The 25025-nt window shown below is 32.5% G+C and overlaps 2 protein-coding genes across 3 annotated transcripts in view; both read right to left on the reverse strand.

Annotated features, from left to right (window-relative positions):
- LOC129983781 (phosphatidylinositol 4,5-bisphosphate 3-kinase catalytic subunit beta isoform-like) overlaps positions 1 to 25025 on the reverse strand; it is a 101455-nt gene that overhangs the window by 62123 nt on the left and 14307 nt on the right. For both annotated transcript variants that reach the window (XM_056093411.1, XM_056093412.1), the window contains 2 exons: positions 6783 to 6964; positions 4941 to 5172 (listed from right to left, as the gene is read on the reverse strand). In XM_056093411.1, coding sequence (XP_055949386.1) covers positions 4941 to 5172; positions 6783 to 6953 — 403 coding nt within the window. In that variant the 5' untranslated portion in view covers positions 6954 to 6964. The remainder of the gene's footprint in view (positions 1 to 4940; positions 5173 to 6782; positions 6965 to 25025) is intronic.
- On the reverse strand, positions 18908 to 20260 carry LOC129985100 (uncharacterized). The gene has a single exon (XM_056095012.1). The coding sequence runs from the start codon at positions 20258 to 20260 to the stop codon at positions 18908 to 18910; it is 1353 nt and encodes a 450-aa protein (XP_055950987.1).

Below are 25025 nucleotides of genomic sequence, written 5' to 3' on the forward strand. Positions count from 1 at the left end.
AGCTCATTTTTATTATGAAAAGGACTCTATTATCTTAAAAATGAAATAAAGAAAATTCCACAGCAGAGTATTGAGTTGAATGAATCTTTCCTGAAGGAGGATGTCTTCCCATTGAGACCTGCCTTTCGAATTCTGACCTCGTAAGTGAATCTCTTTCTGACGAATCTTTAGTTTAAGTCTTTCTTAACATTTTCTCAGGAATTTTAAAAAATCAGGAATTTAAAATGGAATCTGACAGGAATTTTAATGCTCTTCATAATATACGATACATTTTTGAAATATCTTTATGGTTCTTGCATACTTCACAAGAGATTTTATAAATCTACTTGTACAAAAGTAAGGTCAATATTGGCATCAGCACCTACATGCGGCCAACAGTGACGGTTTTCGTATTCCTTCAAACTTTAAGAATTTTTAGTTATAATAATAATTGCATTATTTGGTGACAGTTTTCAAACTTTTGGGTCGCTTGAATTTTTTGGCAACATTTAGGAAAATGATTAAGTTTTTAGTTTAATTTCAAATAGAAATATATAGGTTATCTTAATAAAAGTAATGGAGGTGTATCTTTATTATGAGTGAATATTTTGCTTCATTCAAATGAATGGAACAGAAATGGAAGAAAATATGGAATAGGCCAAATTCCTTTCACTATATATGTAAGCTTCAAACATAGATGTTGAAACATATAACATTCAAAACAGAATTTTAAGTTTTAAAATAAATATAAAAATTGAAATGAAAAAATATTTTTAAAACATTTATTGAAGGTAGACAGGACAAATGAAAAACTGAAAACCATTTGTATCCAATTTTTCACCATGATCTGATCAAACACAATTTTAATTTGAATAGCGAAAATCTTTATTATCCTCAGGACACAACCTTATACACTTCTTATATCCGGATCGATTTCAGTTAAAAGGCAATATCGACTCAAATAAAGGGAAAAAAAATCCCAACATTTTAATTTTCACGAAGAAAAGTCTTTCCATTTCTGTGTTTATCAAAATCTCATCAATAAGTGATGTACATAAAACCAATTTTATATTTATATAAGTTTTAAATCAATTAAATAAATTTTTCAAAATTCCATGCTACATTATTTCTAAGGATGCTTCATACGAAAGATCTGCATGTTGCAAATATTCAGCGGAATCTGGATTTAAAATGGCGATGTTTTAGTTCCAAAATCAAGACTTTGTTACTAGATCAAAGTACCTTTTTTTCACGGAGCAATTATAAGATTATAATTTTAATCTTTTGAAAAGTTTTCGGCACGTACGTGTTATAAATCGTGTTTCAGACATAACAAAGTATTGAGTAAAGCTTAGGAGTGACAAAAAATAGTAATTACTCATGATCATTAATTTAATTTTTGGTTTTCTTATTTATTCTAAGATTATGTTTTAATGGCAAATATTTCAGATGGGCAATAGGGCTGCGATTTTTTTTTTTCAATTCAGAAATGATCTTGAGGAAAAAAATTATACTCATAAACAGTATGCTACAAAATTCGTTTAACAATCTTGGTCGAAAATCCGTAACAAATAGAATAGTTTTGCCTTTCTTAGCGAAACTTTTGACCGTGAATAAACACTTTTTCTTTAAATGTCAATATGGCGAGCCGTAGTAGCTGTTTTCTGAGGAAAACAAGCTTTCTATTTCGAGAACTTCAAACGGATGGTGGCATTGGACTCGCGCATCGATAAGATAAAAATCTTATCGATATCGATTCAGGAGCACCGCTTCACTTCCGTTCGCACTGATAATTTTGGTTGCAAACCTTTGCGGGAGGCCTGAAGAAAAGGCCTTCACCCAGAATCAAACAAACAGATTCAGAAATGCGGCAGGAATTTCAGATTACAAATTTAAACATGTGATTTAGAAAGTGGAACCGAAAATCGACTGAACAGTTTGAGCGGAGTGTCGTGCGAGTGTTCTATTAAATTTAGCGAGAATTGTACTCATGCAAATAGAAGTTTTAAACAGAGGTGTATTTGTTGTTTGTATTTTCTGACAGAAAGTGAATCGATTCCTGGAGAACATAAATTGACGATGACTATGATCATACGATTGCATATATTCTACCATTCTGATGGTGTAGAATTAATTGTTTTTTTTCATCTTAATTATAAAACAATGACCTCTGTTCTTTATCACCAGAAGCACGCAATTCATGAGAAGAAATGACAAGCATAATAATCACTTACAACTAACAAATTCACTTTGCATTAAAAAATATTTTCACACTTATTTTATAGCACAGGCCGGTTATAAAATAATATCTTAGATATTATTCACACATTATAACAGCCTTCTAAAGATCTAAGACATCTTATTGAAATATGAGGTAAATATACAGGATTATCGAAAAATGATGGAACAACTTTGGAAAATCGTGAATTTAACCAAAATATAAATATTTCCCCATTTTTCTTTGAGTTTTTTATTGCTTAGGTTTTTGACCCATAACAAGATTCTGTCGGTGCAGTTCAGAATACTGTTTATTTCAAATATTCCAGAAAAATACCTAGATGTAGTGAATTTATTTTCAAACTAGCCATCATTTGAGACCAGCTCGTTCGTAAGGAATATTCATTGTATTTAATTTCAATGAAATATCTCTTCATAACTTCATGAAAAGATATGATTCCCCAATCAAATATTTTTAAACCTACAGTTGTGGTAAACATTAAATTCATATTCTTTTAAAAGCGCTGCATGGGTTCTGCTTATTGTGCAAATGAATCTTCTTAATGAATTTAAGTTCCATGACATTATAATGTGATTGAAAACATAGTTTTCCGGGTAATCTTTATCCTATCTTTATTAATCCTATCCTCCTACTGCAAATTTCTTTTCGCAGTTATGTAATTTCACCCTCCTATTCCTCAAGTGAATACAACAATTAATTAACAGAATATACTTTCAGCAATAAAAGAAAACCACGCTATTCAGTATTAGAGAAAACAATGAAAATGGTTGAAATTTAAATGCAACCATGAAAACTATTGGTGAAAGCTATGCAAAAACGTTTTAAAAAATTGCACCATAAGTAATTAGTAACATTAAAAAAGACGACTTTTTGAATTTTAAAATAATACAAAAATAATTTTTGTACAGTAATATATTCCGAAATTATTATGAAGAACATTAAAATAATACTGAGTTTTAAATTAATTGAATTTCGAATTAAAGTTTTAAAAAATTTCATAGCGGTACATATTTCCATCTTCCAAAGGACACTTGTACCAAATTTTGTAATAAAACAATCCGACTTGTAGAACGCCAATCGATTGCAATAATTTCCTTTATTATTAATAGAGAATTAATTAATTTTTCCACTGAGCTCATATCCTAGTTAATTTCATGAAAAAAAGTTAATTTCAGAAGAAAAGAAACAGCAAACTTATTTCAAATATTTTTCTTTGAAGCTGCTTTTTTAGATTCCAAAAATTCTATTTTCATTTGTTCCATTGAAAAATATTACATAACATATTTTAAAAATAAGGATTTCTTAGCAGAAAAAGAAATGCATTGATGAAAAAAATTTGGCTCCAGAAATCGAAACTGAGGAGTTAAAAAAGTTCAGTTATTTAGTACAAATCTTATCAAATTTTGTCACTGATAAGATAATCAGGGGATGTCAAAGACATGGCATTTACAAACGTACGGTATGAGATTTTCACTTAAAAGTAGCGTAAGCCAGAGAAATAATTTATAAACTGATAAAATATTAGCAAAAAAAAAAAAAAAAAAGGCAAACGATGTCAGAACTCAAAAATATTTTTTTAAATAGAGAATACAAAAAAAAAAAAAAAAAAAAAAGTGTAGAGACAATCCTGTTTTTTCTGCCATATTATTTGTTTTATTAATTTTGAGTAAGCAAAAACTAGTTAAAAAGATAATACGTATCGAATTATTAAGCATTAAGGAACTTTATGAATTAAATTAGCAAAATGATGTCAGATATGTTTATGATATAATAGCTAACTGGATTATTTATAAACCATATTTGTCAAAAAAGAGTATAAGGTAGCAGCCTATTTTCTATGCGTATACATGGATAATAATATGATTGGACGATGCGTAATAATAATAATAAAGGGCCGTATGCCACATCTGTTAAAAATTTTTATTAATACAAAACACATACTTGTAAGCTCTATTTGTTCTCAAATTGTTGTATATGTTGAGCACTTAGAATTCATATGAAGGATCAAAAACAAAATACATGTCACTAGTGTTACAATCGTGTTTCCTGGTGTTGCGTACGTGACGTAGTGAAGTTTTTTAAAAGGAAATTTTGACACAAAAGCGGCGATATACTCTGACAGCTACAACACCATTCCTACATTAATGGCGTAGCAATTGCGTCAATGAAAAATGGCACCCTATAGCTTTTTCGCCTCCGGTTGTCACCATAGTTTTAGGAAGAATAAACACACCTAGGGCATGGAATTATCTCTATCATAGTATTTTATTCTAAAAAGTGGCGTAGCAGCACTCATGTTTTATCACCATGGCGCCTCTAAGATTGGCGCCCAGGGTGTGTAAATATTTCTTATTCCGAATAGTTACGCTACCGAGTGACACCTAAAATGGTGCCATAACTTCTAAGTCTGATTATATCAAACCGAAGATCTCCTTGTGAGTTTAGATTTGGCGACGGAAATCATTGCTCAAACCGAAACTTCTCGGAAAAACGAAGTCAGAATGATACTCAAATGAAACCACTGAGTCAGAATGATATGAAATCACTATCAAAGTATTGTGACATCAGTTATTTTGGATTCTATAAAGAGTATGAGCTATTCAACATCTTGAATATGAAATGAATTGATGCTCGTGTCTCACAAAGGGACACTCCAGAAGATAAATGTTAAAGTTTAGAGTGCTGATATCTTCTTACAATTTGGATAAAAGGGGAGGCTTACCCATTCCGATGACAAAATTGAGTCTGGAGTGAAGCGCTTTCTCCTCTTCGTCTCCTTGCCTCTCGACTAGTCTAAGCACACCCTGGAAAGGCCGTATTTCGCACAGACGGCGATCCTCTTCCGTCAGATCGTCCCGCTCTGCAGTGGACAGGTTGATGCATTGGAAAACATAGGAGTCGCTGTCCCGAAGAAGTCCAAAAAGGGGAACCCTCTGGGCCATCTCCCAGACCTCCTGAGAGGGAACTCATAATAATAAATTTCCCTATCTGCAAAACTAACTTCATTATAGAGGATATGACAATGAGACTTGTTGATTTGATTACAAAAATGTAAGATATTCGTGATTAGAAGGTTTATGTATTATATTTATTACAAGCCTTCAATAGATCTAATCTTGCCTTTCATTCATTAAATACAAGATTTTAAAAAGCTAGCATTCTTTCGTGATTAAAATATTAATCTATCGATTTCTTGACAGTCATCTTGAAGCATATTTCTTTAAATAACGGAAGTCGAATTTAACCTCTTCAGATGATATTTAAAGTGAATTCGAACCGCGACCATTTGTGAAAAATATAGCGCACATTTTCGCACGTAAACAAAAATGACCGAAACAGAACGTGGAAAGCACATCCGCATTTTTGGGCATGTGTTTGTGCTTGAAACGGAAATTTATTATTTAATTTTAATAAGATCATAGTTATTTTTTCAGTTCTTTGATGTTATCTGCATAGTCAGAACGATACCAAATCATTAAAGTTAAGGTAAGAAGAATGTGAGAAGCTTAGGAAAAACTAAAGGAGAAGCACTAAAATAAAGAAGTTCTGGCAGGTGAGGTTTTCATTTCAAAAATTAAGAGAAATTGAAAAGAATTTTCCTTTAACTTAAGTAAGCGATTCAGAAATTATATTTTCTAAAGTCTAAAACATGCGATGCTACCATCAGCCTTTCCCGGAACTTATTTTGCCATAAATTAGTAAAATGAGCTGCTCATTGAACAGTTTGAATATTTTACAGAATTCTGCCAGGATGATCTCGGATCTCTATATGAAATGCTCTCATGTTTGTTTTTTTTTATTTTAACAATTATTATTTTAAACGATTCTGCTAATTGTTTACTACAGGTGACAGTCATTTTAAAATAACAAGTAAGAAATAAATATTTCTTGCTTCCATTCTTTTCCATTTAATTCATTTCTTGTTTCCATTCATTCCTGAAAACATCTGAAGTTCTTAACTTAAGATATCCGATGACACCTAAATCTTGAAATGAACGCTTTAAGATGTTTAGGAATTCATTTTTTTTAAAGATAGCCCAGTCAAAGTATATTAGTATAGAATTTTTCAAGAGAAAAAGTGGTAAATATGTTTGAATAACAGACTTCTATAATGTAAAATAATTAAATATTTATTTCATTTCAAAAATCTTTCCCTGCCATCTCTGACATCCATTTACAACTATTTTAGAAACTATTTATCAATTATTTTGGCATCAAAGCGAGGTCTCTGCTTTCTTTTACAGAATTGTTGAGTTCATATATAAATAAGTGTTTTCACCTCCTCAAATAAATCCGATGAATCGACAGGCTGTATGTTTAATATAACAATTTTAATGTTGATGCGTTATGTCAAATTTCATTTATCTATGCTTGCTTTTCAATTCCATCATTCATTTACTCCTTTCCTTCCTATAATACATACTATGTACAGTATATTTACTGTCTTTCTAACAGAAATCGCGATATAAATTTATAAAGATCCTGAGGTTTTGGTGCAGTAATAATTTTAGTTCTAGTGCAGGGTGGAGTTTTACTGAAATGTCTTAAAGATTCCGAGAACTACCTCCTTGACTTCGTGCAGCTCTGCATCCCGGGGGACGGTGACATTCATGAAGCAGCCATTGGGCAGAAGAATGTCCAGAGTCACATCTGTGTCCTGATCGAGTGTCCAGACGTCCGGCAAATAACTGGTCGTCGTGTCCACCATCACGTAGGGGTTCAACTCAGATTCCATTCAGGCATTGTCTGAAAGGAAGCATGCGTTTTTAAATATATTTAATGTCTACGGGAAATTTATAAAAAATGTTCTTATATTCAAAGAAAAAATATATGAATACGTATATAAGCATCAGGCTGTATAGGATACTTTATTTATGCTTTATAAATATGCTATTTCCTGAAGAAAATGTTGCTATTAAAGCAAAGATGTTTCTCAAATACTTTAAATTTTTATTCATTATATCTTATTTAGTTTATATTGGAAGTAATAAACGAGGAGTATTATACTAGGTTTTTGAATGTTTATAAATAATTAAAAAGTATTAGTTAAAATATTAAAATTATCTTAAATGATCAAAAAATCTAAAGTTGCAAATATATGCTAATATTTGTGAATGACTGATACCATAATATTCGCACAAAATGTGCCAGTACAAGAGTACAAGAGCAACCTAAGTACTCGTTTGAAGCATCCAAAGATCAATATAATCAGAGTAAAAGATAATTCAGTTGTGACGTTAAACAGTTATTGCTTATACACGAGATACTCACATTATATTTTCTAACAACTCAACTCTCTCTGTATAGCTGGATCAACTCAACTCTTCATTTTTGTTTTATGTTTAAAAACTGCTGTTACGTTTTTAATTTTGAATAAAACAAGAATTCGAATTGCGTTTGCGTTTAGAAGTCGTTTATTACAATTCAGAAGTGGGATTTACAGGCCATTTTAATTTTCAATTCTGTTTAAAGTACAAAATGTCGTTTTTAACGCGACTTCATAAGGGACAGTTACGTTTTGTAGCCGAAGAATTATCCGAAGATGTTACATCTAGTGACTTGAAAATTCCAGATTTGAGAAAGTTAATATTAAATAGTAAAAACTATGATGAAGAAATGATAAGAGGAATGTTTGATATTTTAATTGAAGAAGCTGAACAGAATCGACAAGCCAGGCGAGAAGAAGCCGAAAGACAAGCCAAGCGGGAAGAAGCCGAGAGACAAGCCAAACGGGAAGAAGCCGAGAGACAGGCCAAACGGGAAGAAGTGGAAAGAAAACATGCTTTAGAACTTAAAAAGTTAGAGATTGCTGCTAAAACTTCAGATTTCGTTGACTCAGATTTATTACCATCGGCGCCAAAAGTTGATTGGCAGTCACAATTGAGAAAATTTTGCACTAGTAGTGAAGACATCGGCCTTTATTTAGTTCACTTTGAGAGGGTCATGAAACGAGTACAAATGCCAAATACGCTGTGGATGGCATGCTTGGTTAATCAGCTACCAACTGAAATTGTGTAAATGATTATGAGAGAACCGGAAGAACAATCTAAAAATTATGAGTATGTGAAGTCACTTTTACTTAAGCGTTATAAATTAAGTGCTGAAAAATTTAGGCAATTATTTTATTCACATGAGATTACTTCTGGTAAGACATGGAAAGAATATTATCATGAGCTGGAAACATTTTTTAATGGGTGGACCGCAGGGCTTAAAATAAACAGTTTTGCGAGTTTGAAGGATTTAATCATCGCAGATCAAATGAAATCCCGCACACCTCCAGAAATTCGTGAACGTTATTTGGATCAATGGACACAAATAGTTTCCCCATACATGCTTGCTGAAAAGGTTGATGAATTTATTGAACTAAAGGAAAATTTCAAGAAAAGTGGTCATTTTAGTAGTAAACTCAATAGTATTAAGTTTGCAAAAGAAGAAAATTACGCCATTAGTAAACAAACTGATCCAAGTCGATTTAAAAACAATCCAACCATCTGATATAATTGCTTTGAAAGTGGACATTTTGCTCGTGAGTGTGCACAGCCCAAGCGACCAAAATTTTGCACTGCATGTAAGAAGGAGGGTCAAGGGACAAAAGAATGTACAAATAAAATACCTTCACCGTCAGTCAACGCAATTTCGGCTGTCAGTCACGTTAATAACACAACAAAGAATATCAGTATTGAAGGAGAAAACACAAGTGCTCTTATGGATACTGCAGCTGATATATCTATGTTGAAATATAGTTTTGCTCAACGGTTAAATAAAAACATAACCAGAAAAGTTACTGTTCCAATTAGAGGTATTGGAGGTGTGAAAGAATCACTCGGAATCATTATTGTTAACGTGATTACTGACAAAGTAAAGCTACGTGAAGTGCTATTTTATGTTGTGAATGATGATACTTTTGAGGGTCCTGACGTCCTCAAAGGCAATGACATTATTGATTCTCCCCATGTGGTTATAGTTCGAAATCAAGGGAGATCCAAATTAGTTAATATTGATGAGTTAAGCGTTTTACGTGATTTTCAAGTGGATGAAATGCCTGATAGAGCAGTATTAAGGACTCTTAAAGAATTTGTGATTGAACCACGCACAGTTCAATGGGTCACCGTTTTTAATGAGGGTAAAAAAAGTGATGGATATGTATCCTACAGTACTCAAGACAATATGTCTAATGGTATTACTTTGGCTGTATATGAAGGCAAAACAAGTACCTATAATGAATCCAAGCAATTTACATTTACAACTAAAGAAAAATCGTGCAATTTTTAGAGGAAATTGGGTGCCTGAAAACAAATGTAACTTTAATATTAGGGTTTGACGGTTTTCAAACTCGGTTTTAAAAAACCGGTTTTTTAAAGTAAATTTGTCACATTCGAAAACCGGTTTTTGAATTAAGAAAACCGGTTTTAAAAATTTATATTATTATGTAAAAATTAATTTTGAACTTATTTGATTTGCTATTCATTCTATGCAATGGGCAGCAAACACATTTTTTCAACGTTGCAAGTTGCGTTGGCCAGTGCTTGTACACTGCACAGTTGCGCCTCGAATTCGTCAATTTGTTTTTCATGAACATTCCTTTTCACTTTTTTTTCTAGGTGAAACAAAAGTTTGATAAAGTTCATCTCTTGCTTCTCGTCGAATGTTTTGTTTATCGGTATGGAGTCGGTGCTAATAGAAACTTCAGCAATTTGACTGGCTCGTTTCGAAGAACGTGTGAAAGGAATAAATAATTCCCCGTTTTCTGCTTCTTGATCACAGTATTTAATGATATCATATAAAATTTTCTTCGTACCACTCCTGAAAGCTTTTTTACACCACTTGAACTAGCCATATCAATACGAAATATTCAGTTAAAATAAAATGCTGTCAGAAATGACATAACACTCACATACACGTGAAAAAAAGATAGAACTAAAAAAGTATCTAATGCGAGAAATTCAAGGTCAAATGTGCTCATTGTTCCGCGTCTCACCCCTTAATGAAATGGAATTGTCGAAATGTGGTCTCAGAATCTGATCCATCTCGAGTCACGACAGGTTTCCTTAATATTGTGAAGGTGAAAACTGGAAACAAAAATATAAAGTTGTTTTATTTGGTAAAAATAACGTAAGTACTATGCTTAATTTTTATGTTTATATATTCTATTTTACATTTTAAAATTTAAATTTTATTATATAAATTTCTTCTATCAAAAATTAGTGTAAAATAAAAAGTTCTGGCTTCTGTTTAAAAGAATTTTAAATAAAACTCAGTGTGTTAAAATATTCCATATTTTCTTTCGCAACGTTTTAACATAAATTATGTCTTTAGCAAGCATCGGAATTAAATTAAGAAGTGTGTGTGTTTTTCAAAATTCCCCGAAAATGTGTAGATTAGATTATTTTAAATTGCATTAATATTAATAGTTAAAATAATAAAATTGTAAAATAAACTTCAAAAATATTTATTCAATAACTTTAATTTCATTTTTAGATAAAAATGTGCAAGTCGGAAATTTGGGATAGTTTCAAAAAGTTCGGGATAGACAAGGCAATCTGAAATCATTGTAATAAAATGTTGAGCTGCAAAGAATCATCTACGAGCAATCTACATAATCATTTGAAAGCAGTTCATAAAATAACTGTCGGAAATAATAATTGTTTAGTTTCTTGAAGACCCTGAAGAAAAACTTACAAATCCAAAGACACTGAAAGCTGAATGTTCATTATTTGAACAAACGAGTAAAAGAACAAAAAATTTAGATTTGTAATTTGATGCCAAAATCAGTAGCTAGTGAGTATTTTCAATTTCAGGCAATATTGTGTCCAAAATAAGAACGAGACTTAGCCACCGTTCAGTGGATATTTTATGTTTTTTAAAGTCTTATTTTCTTAGGAGAAATTAAAATTAGTGAAAATAATATAAATATTATTTGAAATTTTTGTTTGAGTTTTCGTTATTTTTTGTAAGTAATATGTATATGTAATCTTTAATTTTGATTTTTATATTTTGACTTTGATATTGACTTCGTTTTTTGTTATTTCATATAAATTAAAATAAAATAAAAAAATAGAATAGGGAAAAATATTTTATTTTCCCTATTCAATTTTTTTTTTTGACAAAAATTCGAAAACCGGCTAAAACCGGTTTTTTGGAAATATCGAATTCGGAAACCGGTTTTTCAAAAAGTCGGTATTTGTATAAACCCTATTTAATATTGAAGAAAAAAAGACTTCAACGCCTACTGTACTTTTAACAAAAGAAATTTTGCGAAATCCTATCGATTTAAAGTCTGTTAAATTTGGTCCATCCATAAATGAAGAACAGCAACAAATTTTATTCAAGTTATTAAATGAATTTAGACTGTGTTTTGCTCTAAAGTCAGATGAACTAGGATGTATTAACAACACAACAATGCACATAACTGAGATTCCAGGTAGCAAACCTGTATCTCGTTCACCATATCGAGCATCTAACTACGAAAGGCAAGTTTTAAGAGAAATAGTTCAAGAACTGAAAGGACAGGGTGTCATTCGGGATAGTTGTTCAGAATATAGTAGTCCAGTTTTGCTGGTATCAAAGAAAACAGGAGATAAAAGAATAGTAATTGATTACAGACATTTGAACTCGCAGACTATTAAAGATAAATTTCCGCTTCCATGCATTGATGATTTGCTTGAGAGACTTTCAGGTTTTAGTTTGTTCTGCATTCTTGATGCATGCCAGGGATTCAGTCAGATACCCATGGATGAAGAATCTTCTCGAAAAGCGGCGTTTACAACACCTGATGGTCATTATGAGCCAACACGTTTATTTTTTGGATTCTCGAATGGACCTCCTGTATTTCAACGAGCCATGTCTTTGGCTTTAGGAGATTTGCTATGGAGCGGTGTCTCATGTTTTGTGGACGACATATTCTTTGGTTCGACCGATTTTGATGATATGATAGCGAAGTTGAGACAAGTGCTCGAAAAATTGCTAAATGCTGGAGTGACATTGAAATTGTCTAAATGTGAATTTGGGATGTCAGAAATAGAATATCTGGGTTTTGTAATCGATAAAAATGGAATACGACCAGGTCCAAGAAAACTTGCTGCAATTGCCGAGTATCCGGTTCCTAAGAGCAAAGATGAATTACGTCGTTTTCTTGGCTTAACTAGTTTCTTTCGCCGTTTTATAACACGATACACTTCAGTAGCTGAACCCCTCACAAGGTTACTAAAGAAAAATTCCTTATTTATATGGACTGTAGATCAAAAGGAAGCATTTGAAGAATTACGCTCTAAGTTAATATCTAGACCTGCATTAAAATTATTTGATCCAAAGGATGAAACTGAATTACACACCGATGCTAGTTCAGTAGGATTAGCAGGTATGCTGTTACAACGAAATAAATATAATAATGCATTTCAGTTAGTTTATTGTGTAAGCCGTCGAACCACTCAAGAAGAAGAGAAGTATCATTCAAGCCGTTTGGAACTAATAGCTGCTGTCTGGTCGATGACTAGGCTTAGGCCTCTCTTATTAGGTTTACATTTCACGTTGGTCACTGATTGTTCAGCCATAACATATTTGCATACACAAAAAAACATTAAACCTCAGACTGCAAGATGGACTGAACTATTAAGCGAATTTGATTACGAAGTTAAACATAGAGATGGTGCAAAAATGGCTCATGTAGATGCTCTTAGTCGATCACCAATTGAAGAGAGAACATGTATACCATTATATGAAATAGAAGTTACGAGTCCTGTAGAACTAACTAGTCAGCCTAAAGTATTTTACATCTCTACTGAAGAAGACCGGGTAGCTTTTATACAAGATTAAGATAAGGATCTACAAAAAATTATATCTTCCTTAAAAAAGCCACGGAAAGTAAGAACCCGAGAAGAAAAGCAGTTGGCTGAAATCTTTGATCTCATAGATGGAATACTTTATCGCATCCATCATGAATCTGGCGATTTGCAAAATATACGAAAACTGTTTGTAATGCCTAAATCAATGCGAAAGTACCTTGCAGTTCGCTTCCACGACTTCGCTGGTCATTTTGGAATGGAAAAAGTAGTTCAAATGATACGTAAACAATTTTGGTTTCCCCTTATGACAAGCTACATTAAGCAACATATTCGACAGTGTGTTGTATGTGCATATTCAAAAGTACCAGGGGGGAAAAGCCAAGGCAAATTGAATGCTATATCACCTGGAAGTCGGCCATTTGAAGTTATTCACATGGATTTTCTTGGTCCTTTTGTAACAAGTACATCTAGGAATAAGGAACTGTTAGTTTTTATCGACAATATGACTAAATTTGTACGTCTTCGTCCATGTCCTAGCTGTTCAACTAAAAACGTTTTAAAGTACCTAGACGAATTTACAAATGACTTTGGTTGTCCAAGGCGTATCGTTACAGACAGAGGAAGTTGTTTCTCATCATCTTTATTTGAAGACTATTGCAAACAGTTTGGAATCAAGCATAAATTAAATTCTAGTCAAAGACCGTAAGCTAATGGACAAGTTGAACGCATTAATCGAATACTCATTCCAATGATATCATCCAGTGTTCAAACAGATTCTCACAAAGATTGGGATAAGATATTGCCAGAAGTACAACGATGCATTAACTGGTCCCTGAGTAAGTCGATTGGGAAACCTCCTTTTGAACTTTTGTATGGATACACACCAGTAAAATTGGGATATTTTCCTCATGAGTACTACCAACGTCCAACGAATTACAAAGAGGTGCCCAAGAAAATATTAGGGTTTCACAAGAAAAGATGAAAAAGAATTATGACAAACATCGATGTAGAGCACAAAATTACAGTTTAGGTGATGTTGTGGTTGTAAGACGACTGCCTGAACAAACTTTATTACCACATTTTAAAACTCAAGCTAAGTACAGAGGTCCTTTAACCATCATCAAGAAGGTATTACCATCGGATACTTATCAAGTTACTGCAGAGGCGGCGGTATCAGGGGGGCAATTGCCCCCCTGTCGGCAGCCTCTTGCCCCCCCCCCCCCGTCGGGGAGAAATTCAGAGTTTCATCGGCAAAAGTGTTCACCATTTCATAATGGTTATAGAGAGTTGAGACTTATCGAATATGATTATTTAAAATCCACCTTAAAGTTAACGATCGAAATATCCAAGTAATGGTTAAAGTGTTTCGGCTATATTTGGCAAAATCAAGGGGGGGGGGGGAGGTCAATGAAATGCCGTATTTTGGGGACAATTTTTATAGATCAAACTAAGAACTGAATGCAATGGATGTCGAAGACATTAAGTTCGCAGATTTTCAGACATCTGATTCAAATGTCTTTCATTAAGCTTATAATTTGTACTACTTTTGGCAATATAACCGACAAGGTAACAAGTGAATAAGATATTGACAAGGTGATATTCTCATTTTGTTAGCAATTTTTGATCGGTCGATTAAATTCAATGTGGTGAGTGCCGAAGATGTTAAATCCGCAGATTTTCAGACATTTGATTGAAATGTCGTTCACTTAGCTTATAATTTGCGTTAGATTTGGCAATATATCCGACAAGCGAATGAGATACCGCATTCTGCCGATAACTTTTGGGCGGCCGACTATGAAATAAATATGATGAATGTCGAAGAATATATCCACAGATTTTTGAGACATTTGATTCAAATGAATCTTTTAATTTGCACTACTTTTGGCAATATAACCGACAAGACGACATGTGTATAAAACATAAGACATGTCGCATTTTGTCAAGAAATGTTGATCGGTTGACTAAGAATCCAATGCGAAGGGAGGTCGACGAGTCCAAATTCTCAGTCATTTTATTTAAATGTCATAATGTTCATTCAGCATATAATTTTTACTATGTTTAGCTGAATAGTCAATAATCTGGCAAATCAATAGGAAGTCACATTTTTTCCGACTAATCATTATCCTTCGGCTAATATTTTATCATAGATTATGAAAAAAAAAATTGTTTTTATCGGGCACTTCGATTACCTGCCAGTGGAATTATTAGAGAAATTGAAGCTTTTATATTATTCATGAATAGGACGATAGAGTTGTTTTCCATAATTCATAATTCAAATCCAAGTTCTAAAATTAATCATCATCTTATTCATATAATTGTTACTTCCTCGGTAACGAATTCATAAATTTATTTTATTCATTTCACTATGAGAATTGCCTGACTAAAATCTAGTTAATAATTAAACTAAATTAAAAAACAACGACAACAACAAAAAAAAACACTGTTTTCTTTTGACACTCTTGTGAGTATGCATGCTAAGAAGAGTTATTTTGCTGTAACCAAATTATGTGAATTCATTATAAATCACTGGAGTAAGTGAATTGTATAATTGTAAATTAAATCCATTTAACAATAAAATATCTGTTTTCTTTTGAAATTTAACTTATCATGCTACAATTATTTACACTAAAGAAATATTACCGACTGCAGTTGACGACAAAAAAAAAATATTTTTGGTATGGTAGCTTTTTAGCTACACTAAAACAGGTATCCAAGTATGTACTAATTTTTTAAAAATAAATTACTACCTAAATGCTTAAGACTCTGCATTCAATATTATGACTATGTAATCGGAGAATGTATCATTTATATAAACTTTTTTTTCAATTACTATTATCGGCAAAAAGTATATAATTTCAGATGCTTCTAAATTTTTAATAGACTTTAAATAAAGATGTCTTGATAAAGAGAGGATTAAAATAGTTATTCTTAGAATATTCATAAATAACACATTAACCCCTTGATATACGAATTTACTTAATTTCCTAATTATATGACATATCTTATTTGGGACAATTATCGTTATATTAATGCCCAGGAAAATATAAGGGCATTTGTGGTAATGATGCGTTTTCAAGGGATTTTAGCATTTTAAATTACTTAATACTTTCACTTAATTACAGATTTAAAATTAAAAATTAAATAATTCCATACGTGAGTTAGACTCGCCATTGTATATGAAGGGTTTAAAAAAGCCCATGCATGCAACCGAGGGGATAAAACTTACGTTTTAGTAGGAATATGAGCTTGTAATAACTTCAAATTAAGAAAGTACTTAATACTACTTAATACTTACTTATAGAATAGTCAGAAAGTGCATAAATAAAAATGAAGATAGGTGAATTCATGTTCAAGATCTAATTTTTTTTCAAATAAAATGTATTGGTTTTTTTAAGCTTAAATGTATATAGAAAAATAAATACAAGGGGGATCTAGTGTTTAAGCAGTCCATTATTCATAAGAACATTTTTCATATCTTACATAAAATAGTAATTTTGTACATATATTTACAAAATATTTTCTCCTACCTTCTTAAAAAACAACATATTGTATCTTTTTTGCATTCTATATTGTTCGTGTCCGAACTATAGTAAATTTTTGTTAAATACGTGCACTTATTTTCCTCGGATTCGAAACACATCTTAATTTTTGCTGGTTGTTGCAATCCTCACTTAACAAATATTTTAGGTAGGGGACTAAGCAGAAAAAGAGGTTTTTGAAGAAAACATCAAATATTTTTTATTTATTATTCTGTATTTCTAAAACAGTTACTTTTATAAAACTTTTTGTTTCAACATTCATTTTATATAGCTTCTGATATAAAGTAGTAAGAGTATGCATTTGTCCATTTAGCATGACACGTCATTCTAGTACAATCCGTGTTTCTATATATATACTACAATCTAGAATGGAATATGACTATATTTTTTCTAAAATTAGACGGCAGAGAAATTAAATCTCAAAAGTCTGAGAAGAAACTGAGAACCTGTTTTTTTACAAATACTTTTATAATGTTTTAACAACAACAACAACAAAAAAGGATCAGCATTTGAATAAAAAAGAATTAAATAATACTTGATTTTCTTTAATTAAATGTAAACTTAATTATTATGAGTTATTTTGAAGCCAAATTAAAGATATTGGGCTTGCCCCCCTGTCGGATTTGTCTTGCCCCCCCGTCGGCAAATCTCTATCGCCACCTCTGAGTTACTGACCTACGCACGGTTGGACAAGGGAGAAAAAGACAACTTAATTATACAACTACCTCTCACGTTTCTCAGTTGAAACTGTTTCATCTTATCACAGAAGATGAAGATCTATCGGATGGTGACAGTGAGGACCTAATTACCAGTTACTGCAATGGCGGTTCCGATGAAAATTCATGTATAGAGAACACTCGACCTACAAGAGTTAGACGCATACCACACCACTTGAAAGAATATAAGCTGTATTAGAGGAACGAGGTCGTCCCATAGTCAGGATGGTCCAATGTAAAAGATAATTTAGTTGTGACGTTAAACAGTTATTGCTTATACACGAGATACTCACATTATATTTTGTAACAACTCAACTCTCTCTGTATAGCTGGATCAACTAAACTCTTCATTTTTGTTTTATGTTTAAAAACTGCTGTTAAGTTTTTAATTTTGAGTAAAACAAGAATTCGAATTGCGTTTGTGTTTGCGTTTGCGTTTCGAAGTCGTTTATTACATCAGCAGCATCGTCGCAGACAACCTGCTGCCAGCGATATGGAAACGTTAGAATAGTTGAAGCTGTACCAGTTAAGTTAATGGTTTAGATGGATCTAATGATCTTTAAATGGTCTACCGCTTAAAATATAAATGAGTGGTAGATGTCAGAATTTTAATTCTTCGTCTTTGAAACAAAGCATTCGATAAAATGATGCAACATCCATCACGATGTAACTGTGGCAATCGAAAATTGATGAGCAATGAAAATGAACATGCATTACTCACCTCGCCTGCGATTGCTGTTTTCGCGCTGAAATGAAGTCACATCGAACGTACGAATCGACATTAATGCGAGTTGCTATTAAATTAAACCAATCAGTCATCAACACTGAAGAGAGCCAATCTAAAAAATACTAAGACATTTAATTAGTTGAAATTATTTACAGAATTATATACAGGATTTTTAGTATAAACATATGCGATGGAGCTGTAACACCACACATCTCAAAGTTCGCCGAAGAAAAAAAAAAAAGGTTTTTTTTTAAATTTGTTTTCAGGAATTCCAGGAGTTGAGTTGTCTCGGAAGAAGTGAAAGTGGTTTTTGTGACATACTCCCCACCTTGAGTTTCACCACAATGGATTCTCAAAGAAGAAACGTTCTAGAGGTCCAAACGATGAGGAGCACGTAGAGTTCGACCATAGCGATTGATTCGCTGAGGTTGAGAAGTTGGTAATAGTTCTTCCGGAGAGACAGGCACTGGTGCTGGTGAAGATGAATCACTCGGATTATGGCACTCTCCTTCGTCACAAATGACGGGATCTTCAATTTCCAAATTTTGTGAGGTGTGCTGAGTCACCTTTTTACAATTTCTGACAAATCTAAGTGTCCAGGCTGTAATTTTCATGATCTTCTCGAAAGATGAAATATTGGTTAAGTAATCGAATTCTTCATTCTTTGTAACTGCCAAAGTAACTGTAGTCTTTTTCTTCTCCGAATTTATGATTTCTTTATCGACCATAGCTTCACTAACTGGCCAATGTTTCTCATCTTGCTTCAGCCAAGATGGGCCATCATGCCAGTGTTGACTTAAAAGAGTGACCACAGAACATCCTCTTGAAGGTAAGTTGGCTGGATTGAATGTTCCAGGAATATGATTCCACTCACCTTTTGAACTACAGTTTCTTATTTCTCTAACACGGTTCATGACAAAAACTCCTCAATCTTCTTCATTTCTAATCCAATGTAAAGTATTCATTGAATCCGTCCAATAAAATGTAGTTACATCTTCCATGTGTAAATCTCGTTTGATTGTTGTCATGAGGCGTATTCCTATAGTACACACGAGCAATTCCAATCTGGAAACTGTTACAGGTTTCAAAGGAGCTACTTGGGATCGTGACTGTATGAGTTGACAGGAAACCCCCTCTTCATTTTCGCATCTCAAATATATGCAGGTTGCATACGCTAACTGAGAGGCGTCACAGAAAACGTGGAATGATAGATTGTTTCTTTCTTTAAGATTTATTACCAGTCTTCTAGGGATCGTTAAATTATCAACATAAGTTAAATCTCTTTTCAGTTTCAAAAACTTTTTGACAAGTTCATCAGACAGTTCAGCATCCCAAGACAATTTAGCTCTCCAACAGTCTTGCATCAAAATTTTAAATCTTACAGTCACAGGACTCAGTATTCCAAGAGGGTCAAACAGTTGATTTGCTGGTGACAATATTGATCTTTTAGTTAATGGAATTGCCTCAAAAACATCTTTTTTATAAGCGCATCTTAATGTGTCATCTTCTGGGTTCCATTCAAGTCCCAACACTGAGACGTTTTCTTCATGCGCAGGGGATTTTTCGCCAGTTCGGTGGAAGGTGGATTTGTCCTTATTAAATCTCCATTCCCTCAAATCAAATTTAGCACTCATCATTATTTCCTTTGAGTGTTCAATAAAGGCTTCTACTTCTTCTATGGAATCTAAACTTGTGACACAATTGTCAACATACATAGAAGTCTTCAGTTTTTTCGCTACCCCTTGAAGATGTTCAGGAACATGATCTAGATGGTACAAAATAGTCGCGCCAAGGAGAAAAGGACTTGCGTTTATTCCAAATACCACACGTTTATGGCGATAAATCTTCAATTTATCAGGATCTCCGCTTTCAAACCATAAAAATCTTAGATATTCTCTGTCCTTGTCGCTAATACTTATCTGGAGGAATGCTTTCTTGATATCAGCGATTATGCCAAACGCTCCAAGTCGGAATCTATTCAAAATGCTCGGAATCAGTTCCACTAAATTAGGTCCTTTTTCAAGACAGCTGTTCAGAGATAATTCATTCTTCTGTTTGGCTGAAGCATCAAAGACCGGTCGAATCTTTGTTGTTGAATTCTCTTTGATCACGGTCCGATGAGGTAAGTACGTGCAAAGAAGATCATCTAATCTTGTAATATCCACAGGTTCTATTATTTCTTCTTTCAGCCATTCGTGGAAGACATCTTCATAGCTCTCTAGCAAATTCTTTGCTTGAAGAATCTTAATTGTTCCCTTGAGTCTTCTTTCCGCAATCATTCTATTATTGGCAGGTGGCTGCACCCCTTCCAATCAGGGAAGAGACACTTCATACCGGCCATCAGGAAGTCTCTTCAGTGTTCAGTGTTTTCAAGAAATGCTGCATGGAAGCTTCTTTCTTCTCCTGTCTTTGATTGTTTTTCAGCTAGATCTTTGATTCCTATGATATCAAGATTCCATAAATCTGATTCAGAAATTCCTCCTGCAAGCATTGAAGTAACAATCAGATCTGTGTTTCCATCTCCCTTTTCTCTTCTTGTACGACCTATGACCGTCCATCCTAATTTTGTTTCGATTGCAACTAAACCAGAAGGTAAGAGCTTATAACCTCCGGTCAGAAGCTTTCCGGCAACATCTACTCCAATCAATAATTCTATGGGTCCATGGTGTTTATCACTCAAATGGATATTGTTTTCTGAAATTTCTTTCATCCACATACCATCCGCAACGGGTGGGATTGTTGCACAGATTGTTTCTTGGCCGAGGACTTCAAAGTTACAGTTGTAAGTCAGATCGAAGTCAGTGAAGAATGCTCTATAAATGTCGTGATGACAAACCTCTGTACTCGCTCCACCAAACAAGGAATGTCGCAGACTTTCTCTTCGGTGGGGTTGGTAATTCAATCTCTGCGCCGTACTTTTCAAAATGTACGATCTTTGAGAAGCTGAGTCGATCATTGCTCTTATCTTCACTTTATCCTTTTCTCCTCTTAAGTGAACTACAAGAGTCTGCAACAAAACATGAGGTGAAGACGAAACATTTGCCAGCGTCTGATTTTCTAAGGGAATATCATTAACAGGTTTAGATTTTGTTATTTCCTTGGGAGGCTGGGTTTGATTATTATTGCATAAAAGATGATGATGTAATCTTCCACAATTTAAACATTTGATTCTGGATTTACAAGAGCTAGAAATATGATTAATTTTTAAACACCTAAAGCAACAACCTTTTTTTCCTTAAAATATCTTTCCTTTGATCACCTGGTAAACTTTGAGCATATCTACAGTCAGCACTAAAAGGATTCTTATCACAGAATACACACTGAGAATTCTTCGAGGCTGTATTGCTTTGTACTGAGCTTTAGAGTTCCATGTCCGTGGTAATATTTTTATTACGATTAAAAGAAGACTTAATTGCTTGATTTTTCTTGTTCTTATGTTCTAGCCCAAACCCACTTTTGGCTAAGTTAATCTTCTCTTCACCCTCAATTTCATTTCCAAGGAATTTCATTAATGTTTCTAACTTGTTAAATTTCTCATCTTATTTAAATTTTATCGAAGGCAAATGTCGTTCCCAAATTCGTAAAAGATCAATAGGCAAACATGACTCGACCAAAGGGTAAAGCATGGACGCATACTTATCACTTGTTACACCCAGCATCTGCAAAGATCTTAGCTGAGTTTCGATTCTGTGGTACAATTTAATTAACGGAAGTTTCTGTTCATTATTCAGAGCATTATTTAAACCCAAGCTCAAAAGTTCCCTTACATAGACTTCCACTAAGACATCCTCTCTTCCGAAACGAGCTTTTAAACATTCGATGGCTTGAACATAGTTTTCAGCCGTGGGAGGAAAAGACTCGACTACCTCTCTAGCTCTTGAACCTTTAAGGGTTGACTGTATCAAGTACTGATATTTATCTTCATTCGAAATATCAGGATCTGAATCTATTTTTTTGAATAATCCCCAAAAAGATAACCAGTCCTTTAAAGTCCCATCAAATTTTTGCAATTCAATCTTAGGCAACTTAAAATTTCTTTTTTCACTAATTGAATGTGCATCAATTTCGCTGTCAGATCTATTTATGCAGCGTTCTAGTTTCGTTTTAAAATATATGAATTTATCTTCAAAAGATTCGACACTTTAGATTTCGTCACATATGCTTCTCTCGGTACACGTAACATCACTCTCGATTAAATCAAGTATATCTTTATCTAAGTTTTGAATTTTCAAATATTTCTCTGACTCAAGTTACTAAAATACAAATCAGAATCATCTACTTTCGTTTTCAAAAATAATTCTAATTTTTCAGTAAATTTAGTAAAACAGCCACGGTAAGAGCCTCTCAGTTTAATTAATGTTTCCATTTTTAATATTAATATACTAACTTAAATGCTAATAAAACTGTGAATAGATACTCAATACAACATATAACCTTATTCAATAATAAAATGTAATATTCAATTCAATAAATTCTGTTCATAAAGAAATGCACAATTCATGGTTATCAGAATCGAATAAAATTTAACCATTCTAGATCATTATTAAATCCTGTATTCTCTAAAATTGTATCAAACTATACTCTAATCCAAATTATATCAAATATATTCAGTTCAACTTTATCAATAGAGCAATTTCTTAATAATATCGTTTTAAAAATACTCTCTTCTATTTTATCAATGTTCGCTTACTGTTTAAATCCAAAGTAGATATATATTTTCATTAGATATTCAAAATATTCGAGTCACTTTCCTTTAATATATTTCAAATATTTATTTAATGAGCCAATTAAATATTTAAACAGCAAGAGTTCCAAATAAATCCTTTTGCCAGTTATCGAAACATATATTATGACTCAATTCGAGCGTCCCTGTTCGGGCGCCAAATTATGTGGCAATCGAAAATTGATGAGCAATGAAAATGAACATGCATTACTCACCTCGCCTGCGATTGCTGTTTTCGCGCTGAAATGAAGTCACATCGAACGTACGAATCGACATTAATGCGAGTTGCTATTAAATTAAACCAATCAGTCATCAACACTGAAGAGAGCCAATCTAAAAAATACTAAGACATTTAATTAGTTGAAATTATTTACAGAATTATATACAGGATTTTTAGTATAAACATATGCGATGGAGCTGTAACACCACACATCTCAAAGTTCGCCGAAGAAAAAAAAAAAAAGGTTTTTTTTTAAATTTGTTTTCAAGAATTCCAGGAGTTGAGTTGTCTCAGAAGAAGTGAAAGTGGTTTTTGTGACAGTAACTTTTCTGGCACGCAAGTACTGCTTCAAAATACGTAATTCATTGCCTTTCTAATGTATAGTTTTTGAGTATTATACCGCCGACAAACTGATGACGATATTTTAGTATACATTATAGTGGCCTGCACCTATATTTGGATGGATGAGTTCATTTATTAATTAGGATTCGAATTAACATAAGATGCAAACCAAATACACTATGATTTTGTTTTATGTTATACGTACCACAAAATTGTCCGTAGTAAATTTTTAAACCTTGCATACTTAAAATAATTTTTGTAATGTAATTTTTATTTGTCTGACGTGAATGTTTTGAGTTAAATTTTAAATGTTGTCCCCCCTTAACCAATGAATTTTCTTAACTTCCTAATTAGAAGACAAATCCTTTTGCGGACATTTATTATTATTTTGACTAGTATAATAATATAAGAGCGTATGAGATAATGATGAATTTCTAAGGGATATTTTTATTTTAAACTAGCCGTCTTTGGCAACCAGCCGATTCGCTAATCTTAATGCTTTTTAAAATTTTTAATTAAATATTTTATGTAACTTGCCTTTTAATAGCTTTTTTATCAAGATGTTTTAAGCCTCAAATTTTGATAGAAGCCCTAATGTACTATGTTTATATATATAAGTTTTTATATATACATTTTAGAACAATCAACATTTTCATAACTATAGGATAATCACTGTCGAGAAACCTTGGCAAAAGATTTGCGTATCTTCTTTGAGACAATCGATGAAGTAGTCTAAAATTACCAGTTTTTATCGAAGAGTGATATTCAAACTTCATAAATTAGTCAGTTTTAGTAATTGATTTAATTGATTGGAATTCAACAATTTATATTTAAAATATTGGAAGAAAAGATACTCAAGAAAAGTTTGTTAAATATGATTCCAAGGGCAGAGGACATACGTAAAAATTTAAAATTCCTAATTCATCGAATTTATTGATTCAAGTTACGTAAAATATTATTATTTAGTCCATTTAAACCCTTTTGTTAGCAATCTTTTCAGATAAATGTCCCAAATTAACTGATGGGTGCTGATTAGAGTGATTATCCTATATATATTAAACCATATTTGCCTTAAATTAAACAGTGTTATTGAATTAATAATATAGATACTGTAAAAGATCATAAAAAAAGTTTCCTCTATTTACTTTTTAGAAAATATCATATTTCAGATTTTTTTCATTTCATACAGGCACGAGCTGAAAATGACACTTTTTTATATTTAATTTGCAGTAATAGTTGATTTATTTTTTAATTTGAACTTCTGTCAATGTGATGGCAACACGGTGATAAAGCTAATTATTTCCCATTGTCATGCTCGTACAGATTAAAATTGATTTTCATTTTCTGCAAAATATATTGCTGAAAAGTATGGCTAAAATATTTCTTTCAAAATTCATTAAAAATCGAAACTTAATTTATAGGTCGAAGCATTTTGGTATCATTAAAAAGAAAATTTTTTGAGCTTTAACTTGATGCAAAAATCAATTTTGTGCTGTATTGTTTTTGGATGTTATAGTGAAAAAACGCTGAATATAATATAGATATATTTTTAAAAGTAGCATAAAGTTGCAAAAACACTATTTTAAATCATTATTTTTGAATCGCTGATAAAGAATACTTTAAAAGTAGGTTTACTGTCTGCAATGTCTGTAAAAGAAGTGTTTACAAAAGTAAATAAAACCCACCCATGAGGTGCGAGGTCAAGATAAATGCGACACTCCCAAATATATATATTATATTTGGGATATATATATACAGG

This window comes from Argiope bruennichi, chromosome 9, assembly GCF_947563725.1.
Source record: "Argiope bruennichi chromosome 9, qqArgBrue1.1, whole genome shotgun sequence".
Classification (NCBI taxonomy): domain Eukaryota; kingdom Metazoa; phylum Arthropoda; class Arachnida; order Araneae; family Araneidae; genus Argiope; species Argiope bruennichi.

Excerpts from the sequence above, each read along its gene's own strand:
- LOC129985100 (XM_056095012.1), bottom strand. The coding sequence starts at position 20,260 with ATGATTGCGGAAAGAAGACTCAAGGGAACAATTAAGATTCTTCAAGCA.